Source organism: Balaenoptera borealis (assembly GCF_965194805.1).
Source record: "Balaenoptera borealis genome assembly, chromosome: 21".
Classification (NCBI taxonomy): Eukaryota; Metazoa; Chordata; class Mammalia; order Artiodactyla; family Balaenopteridae; genus Balaenoptera; species Balaenoptera borealis.
In genome coordinates, this window is record NC_138880.1 from 29,665,576 (window position 1) to 29,673,323 (window position 7,748).

The following is a 7,748-nucleotide window of genomic DNA, read 5'->3' on the forward strand; positions in this document are numbered from 1 at the left end:
CCTTGGGCTTCTCTCTCTTATCTCATCTGAGGTTCCCTACTTGGGTTTTGAATGCCCCTCCAGAACACTCTTGCACCCGTCATGTAATCAGCCTGTAGATGAAGTCTATTATTAGGTTCCTAGAGGCTTTTTCCCCTTTTGATTTTTAAGTGACTGTGAAAGCCTTGATTTATATCACAACTCTAATGCCAGATATTTAGAGCAGTATAAACCAAATGGGACTAGAGGAAGTAAGTTACTGTAGGGAATTCACACCAGGCAGCTCTGTGACCACTTCTCTGTGTTGGCCTGCGGTGCCTGGAACACTGCACTTGGGCACTGGGTTTTTTTAATTAATTAATTTTTTTCTCCATTTTCCATCCTAGGCATACTGTTGTCCATAGCCTCGGGAGTCTGGCTGAGCAGCACGAGAAATATCATTGGCACCCAGGGATGAGAGCTGAGCAGTGGAATCAAAGGCAAAGAGGGTCTGACATACTGGGAAAGAAAAAGACACCCCCAACCTCAAGTAACATCTACAGTAAGACTTGGAAAGTTGACAACATAAACATGTGAGAAGTGCTGTAACCGAAAAGGGAGAGTGGTTTTATTTTAAGTGAATGTGTCTGAGGAGGGGACAGACTATATGAACAGGGTACTTGAGATAAAATTAGAAATGAAAAACCGTGCACACATGAGAATGCTAATTAGCTGGAAACGCGGCACATGGATGGAAATATCAGAGAACGCAGTACATTGCAGTGATTGCTAAACGGGATATCTTTTGACTTAGTTAATGTCATGTACCAAAACTGATGGTGACTAGGGCACTGGGGAAACTCTTTTCTTCATGGAGGGGCGAGAATGAGGGCCATACAATTCAGGTTCCCCTAGATGGAATGCCTGTCTTCGGAGAGCAAGATGGGAGGGAGGAGGGCAAGGAATAAGAGAAGTCAGGATGATCACTTATTGTTTGCAAAAGCCTTTTATACAGAATCTTATTTCTATTATGATTGCTTTTATCACCCCCCCTCAATGATAAGGAAATGGCAGCTTTGAGAAATGAAAATTTGTAGGAGGTCAGGTCTTACTAAGGACCTGATGGTAACTTACAATCTGTTACCATCGACTTTGTCGCTGTTTTGCTGCATCAACGTTTAAAAACCCTTCCTGCTGCCCCTCCCCACACTGAGGAGCTTACACACCTGGACTCCAGGCTTCTTCCCTACACTGGTCGCCATACTCCTGGCACACCTGTGGTCAATTTATAAAGGGCCAGGCATCTAGAGAGCGCTCCACCCAGTAACATCAGAATACAGGCATGATGGGGACACTCTCCAAGACAGATCATTTGCATTAAAACAAGAAGATTCTGTGACTCTTTGCAACTATTTATTCATGTAAATTTTGACTCTTAAAACTATTCTATGGACTGGCTTAAAATAAATAAGCTGGTTGGTCCAGAAAAATCTATATCAACATTACTGCCAAGACTGAAACAATCCCGTTTATAGGAGGCCTTCAATTTCCCACTCTTCTTTCCTGTGTTCGGTACAAATACGGTATCAAGAGTCAGTTTCAACCCTTCAGCCAACTTATTCTCCAAAGAGATTTCTGTCCCAAGGGTACTGTCTGTGTTCCACTTTTGGGTGAAGGTCAGTCCATAGTTACAAATCTTGTATTTGGTCTCTAGGTTGCCTGATGCTTTCCCTGTATCAGTGTAAGCATGACCAGAAGTAGAAAATTCCACTCCACTACATGACTTGGTTCTCAGATCTATTTTCACCATGCCAAATCCATATCTTTTGTTGACAGATTTTTCTGGACCAACCGTCTATGGCTGGGCTGTGTGGGCCATTGAAGGTTGGCTTGCTGGCTATCAGGCGAGTTTTGACACAGCCAAACCCAAACTGTCACAGAATAATTTCGCCCTGGGTTACAAGGCTGCAGACTTCCAGCTGCACACTCACGTGAGCGATAGCACTGAATCTGGAGGGGCGATCTACCAGAAGGTGAACAAGAAGACTGAAACATCAATAAACCTCGCGTGGACGGCTGGCAGGAACAACACGTGTTCCGGCATCTCTGCTAAGTACCAGCTGGATTGTAGAACTTCTCTATCTGCTAAAGTGAATAATGCCAGCCTGATTGGACTGGGTTATCCTCAGACCCTTCGACCAGGAGTGAAACTGACCCTGTCAGCTCTAATCTGTGGAAAGAACTTCAATGCAGGAGGGCACAAGGTCGGGCTGGGATTTGAACTAGAAGCTTACTGTGGTTTTGAATAAAGCATCAGCTTTGTCTCTGGAGGTGAAGAGAAATGAGCCCACTATGTTGTGGCCTTAAAATTCTTCTGTGAAATTTCAAAGGTGTGAACTTTTCCTTCTTCCAAAGAACTCTAATCCTCCCCACACTGAAGCCTCGATATTGAGTCCAGCCTAAGGGAGGTGTGCTTGAAGGCACGCCCGGAAGTTGTCATGTTCGTGCCACAGTTCAGTTCAGTTCCGCAGTGTTATTTTCAATGGGTTGCTCGGCGAAGGTGTATTGCCATGTTACAAAGGAGATGACCCGACCCCACCCTCCAGTTGTCCATCACATCCTGCATGTCCCAAAACACTTTTTCATGACCTTGTAACATACTGGTTTCTGTGTAGTAGTGGAATCTTTGGTTTTGAATCAGAGTAAAATAAAATAAACCCATCACATTTGGAACATAAAATAAATAAATAAATAAAATAAATAAGCTGAACACTTTTCCCTGTTTTTCTAATAAAGTAACACCTTTAACTGTGTGTGCACACACACACACACAGGGAGTACACACACACACGGGGAGTACACACACATGGGGAGGACACACACACACGGGGAGTACTCCCCCTTCTGTTAATGACTTCTTTGAAGGCAGAGGAGAAGCATTAGGATGTAGGAAATTAACAAGTGTCAAATAAATCTGAGTCTAGAGGGGAACCGTGCTGGTAAGGAGAAAATTGGCCAATGTCTCCTTTCACAAATGGGTAGCTAAGTGAAAGGGGTGCAGACTGCAGTCTTCATTGTGTATGGGAATGACATGGAAGGCTTGTTGGGGTGCACAATGCTGACTCCCAAACCCAGAGCTTGTGATTCAGCCTGTCTGGGATGGGGCCCAAGAATTTACCTTCCCACCAAGTTTCTAGATGATGCATGCATGCCAAGAACATTCTTAGAGAACCACTGGTACAGGGGTTGACTTTGGGTCAAAAGGACTGGCTTTGAATCCTATATCTGCTGCTCTCTGAGCAAGGGAACTTTTTTCCTAAAAAACCCTAATTTACGTATAAGCTTGCTCATCTGAAAATATGGAAAATGCTATTTACCCAATAAACTTAGAAAAAGCAACAATATAGGCACAGTGGCTGATGTATAACAAATTCTCAAAAATATGATTTCCTTTTCTATCCCTTCAGTCTCTGAAGGAGGAGAGAAGACACCCAGCTAGAGACAGGCTTCCCCATCTGTTCGGATCCATATTTTAGGAGTGGCAAACTGGATTTTGGTAGGAAAAAAGAAACACATTCAGTCAACCTCTCCCAGGTTGTCCCACGGTGAACCCAGCAGGATTCCATGTGGGGGAAACCCCAGGTTTTATTGACTATGACTTTTAAGATCAACTCGAAAGGCTGCCTGCCTCACACCTGGCTCTTTCCCAAGGCCTGGACAACACCAGCAAGCTGGGAAAACTTGGTCCGGAACCAGGTGAAGTGACATTATGAATGTTCATTAACAATGATTCCCTCTTGCACTAAAGCAAACCTGGGGCAGAGATGCTTTTAATAGCCATCAGCTTCCATCTAATACTGAGGCATTAGATCCATGAGGAGAGACTCAAATGTACCTCCAGGCTAAATATTATCATCAAAACACAAATAAATGCTTATCTAGCTTCAGTGACCACAAGAACATGAGATCGATCGATGGCTTTTTCTCAGGACTTCCACTGATAACCATTCTCCAATGGAACTAAATTTCAGGACAAACTAAGCTCAAAAATGTCTCAAGCTTGATGCTTTTGGAAAAGCCACTTCACTTCCGAGACTGCTTTCTTATCTGCAAAACACAGAGTCTGGGCTAATGTATGCTACTTCTAAAGTTCTTTGGTTCTTTCCTTTCTTATATTCCTCACATTCAGTTATTTTCCTGTTCTTCAGTTGACTCTAAGGTGACATGTGTTTATATGTCTCCGTTTAGGTTCAGTGAGTTGTTTCTGGGAAGAGCATTCCCAAATTATAATATTAAAAAATGCTTACCAGAATGGTCTGCAAAGAAATGGACACAATAAATAAACATCCCTGCCATACACACCCCCCACCACTTCACACACACAGACACACACCATTTCTACAGCGACTTTTGACATAAATCATTGCATTTGTCCTCATCTCGTTAGAGAGTCCAAGCTCATACTGCTTGCTGCACACAGGCCAATAATCGAGAGAGGAGTTGCTGGGGCCAGGAATGGCGACTTTATCCACAAAGCCGGCAGATGGAGAAGATGGTGGACTCATGTCCCAAAGGACCATCTTGCCTGAGTTGATTTCTGGTTCCTGTTATACTAAAAGGGGCGGGAGTAAAGTCAACACTTCCTGGTTCCCATCAGCCTCGGGAGGGGATGTGTTCATTTCTTCCTCCCTGCAGTCATTCACAGGTGGGCCTGGTCAGGATGTTTCCTGGGAGCTAAACAAAGGTATTTTAGCTTAACGCTCATAACCTGGGAAGCAGGGTTCCCAGAGATGGGCCAGTATGTATAATTTAAGCCTATAGGCAACATCCCTGTAGTGATTAACTTGTAGTAGAATACAAAAGGTTCTTCCCTATTACAATCTGTAAACTGAAACTATTCTGATTTTTTTGTATTTTCTTCACAGAAAGTCAGTGAACTGCACAGTGATCACAAAACCAAAAATAATCCTTTAGCCCACAGTTGTCTTAGGTTCAGATAACAGAGGAAGTGGCGACATCATCCACGTGTGGCGACATCACCCACGTGTGGCGACATCACCCACGTGTGGCGACATCACCCACGTGTGGCGACATCATCCACGTGTGGCAACATCATCCACATGTGGCATCCGTTCCATCTTGCTGGTGCTGCCTTGATCCCACTTGATCATTTCCTTATACTGAGAAAACATACAACTGATTTCCTTGTCTCAGTTGTAAACCACATGGAGAAGAGACATAATTCCATCTGAGATGGGCATTTGGGCACTGGTGGCTTGTCATTCTATCACTGTGATGGTAGACATGGTGTTGGTTTACCATCCTCTCTTCATTCTGCCAGATTTCATGTGTTAAAGAATGGGTCCTAGGATGAGGGTAAAGGTGCCAGAATACACATGACCTTTGCGTGGTCTTCTTCCTCTTCCCCATCAAAGACGTTGTGAACAGTCTAATTCAGCAGAGGGATCTCAGTCTGGTGTGTGGAGGATCGGGGGCTGGGGAGACAGGAAGGGCTGCGTGGACTTCTCAGGTAGGAGAGAGAGAGAGCTCAGAAATCTGTGCATCTTGTTTTCTCCAACTACCAATGGATTCTTTCCTCCTTTCCTTGCCTGTTTCTCTCTCAACTAACCTCAATGATGGGCAAATTATGGGATTACCTATATATCATACATGTCAAGTCTCCAGATCTCTTTGGACCATCAGTATGTCTGAAATATCATGAATAGATTCTTGTCCTTTGAGTCTTGGAGGCTTTTCGATGTTCCAGACACCCTATGAGTTGAAGATACTCCTAGTAGTTTTGAGTTGTGACCATCAACTCCTGTAATGTATTGACAGTGTGACCTTTTATTGAGAAAGCAAGATCCCTCAGAGTACACTGGGCAAAGTACAATAGTAAAGGCAAAGAAACACGCCCTGGAGGGCATCCCAAGGTCAAGGTTGGATCAGACTGCCATAGTTGGTTACCTTGCAAGCCCTGTTCCTCTCGTCTGGCCATCTGCCAGTCTGTTCTTGTCACATTCTGTGTGTGGAGAAATTCTTGGTGTGGGGAAAACATGGATTTTCACGAACCCAGCATAATGTCTTAATTCTCCCATTCCCTAGCTGTGTGGCCTTGAGTATTTACCCAAATGCACCAATTGCCCAGTACCTAAAAGAGTATCGATTTTTTAACTCATAAGACTGCTGTGAGGTGTAACTGAGACCATATACAGAAAATACTAAATTGGAATTTGGAAAAAAAAATGCAAGGCTATCTCCCTTCCTCCCCATTCTTTTTAGCTTTGCCTTTGAGTTTAAATATAGCTTGATAGTCTCTTCCCTGAAGGATCATACTTTCTTTCTTATTGATTGAAATAAGATCGTCTAAAATATTTCCTGAAACTGTAGATACAAAATCTTTCCTTTGGAAAAGCTTCTTTAAAAAGCAATAGTTATCGTCCTTGGGATGACTGCAAAACAGTCAATTCTTGTGTAACCGCTTTTAAATGTGGAGCAGTGCTGCAGTCAGACCCCAAACAGGAGGCGACTGCTGGCAATATTAACAGAAATAGCTGTAACATAACTTATGTGGAGCTTCTGACACATGCAGGGCACACAGATATGAGGCAAGGCCCCTTTGTGCCCAGTTAGAAGAGAGAGGCGCCTACTATTTGCCAAGTATGTGATCGCACAGACACACAGGTTCTGAAAGATTAATTAGCATGTCCTGGGTCACAGAAATAACTACGAGAAACAGGATGGAACTCAAGGATAAGGTCCAGGTTTCGTTCATGACATCTTGTTGCCCCCGGGGCTGCTACTGAAGATTCTCTGATATGCCGAGGTCTTGACTAACCCCGAAGGAGAGATGAATATCACATATAGGCTTAAAGGATGAAGAGCATTGCAGGTGAGGACAAAAATACACGAGTAGGCTTGGAGGGATACATATATATACACACATACACATAAAGAATTCTCAGGCTTCCCTGGTGGCACAGTGGTTGAGCGTCTGCCAGCCAATGCAGGGGACACGGGTTCGAACCCTGGTCTGGGAGGATCCCACATGCCGCAGAGCGGCTGCGGCCGTGAGCCACAACTACTGAGCCTGCGCGTCTGAAGCCTGTGCTCCACAACAAGAGAGGCCGCGATAGTGAAAGGCCCGTGCACCGTGATGAAGAGTGGCCCCCACTCGCCGCAACTAGAGAAAGCCCTTGCACAGAAACGAAGACCCAACACAGCCAAAAATAAATAAATAAATAAATAAAAGCCAGAAAAAAAAAAAGAATTCTCAAACAAAATTATATTTTGTTGGAAGACTTTTAAAAAAATTTTTGAGCATGAACCCTGGTTTGCTCATCCTAATATAAGTTTGTATTTGCTGACTCTGGGCCATTTGATTATAGGGAGGGTCACCCAGATTGTGCTAGGTCAGAGGGAAGATGTTAAAATGTGAAATGTGATATGGTAAGTGAATGGGAATCAGAGTGGCCTGCCCATGATATCACTGCCACCACCACCCCCGGGACGCTGCAGCAACCCACCTTAGCAGACCCCAGACCTTGTCAATAATGCACTCAGAGAGCGCAGACAGCAGAAGCAAGAAGAACTACAATCCTGCAGCCTGTGGAACAAAAACCACATTCATAGAAAGACAGACAAGATGAAAAGGCAGAGGGATATGTACCAGATGAAGGAACAAGATAAAACCCCAGAAAAACAACTAAATGAAGTGGAGATAGGCAACCTTTCAGAAAAAGAATTCAGAAAATGATAGTGAAGATGATCCAGCACCTTGGAAAAGAATG

General features: G+C 43.9%; 1 protein-coding gene across 1 annotated transcript; it reads left to right on the top strand.

The window, feature by feature from the left end:
• Positions 1-7: 7 nt before the first annotated feature.
• On the top strand, positions 8-7,209 carry LOC309619754 (non-selective voltage-gated ion channel VDAC3-like). Its single transcript, XM_082375409.1, has 2 exons — positions 8-520; positions 1,795-7,209. The coding sequence occupies exons 1-2, from the start codon at positions 433-435 to the stop codon at positions 2,265-2,267; spliced, it is 561 nt and encodes a 186-aa protein (XP_082231535.1). The 5' UTR covers positions 8-432; the 3' UTR covers positions 2,268-7,209.
• The last annotated feature ends 539 nt before the right edge of the window (positions 7,210-7,748 follow it).

Bases quoted from the DNA above. Each gene is read 5' to 3' on its own strand.
- LOC309619754 (XM_082375409.1), top strand. From the start codon at position 433: ATGAGAGCTGAGCAGTGGAATCAAAGGCAAAGAGGGTCTGACATACTG. The intron at 521-1,794 runs GTAAGACTTGGA...TTTTGTTGACAG, and splicing joins AACCTCAAGTAACATCTACA to ATTTTTCTGGACCAACCGTC.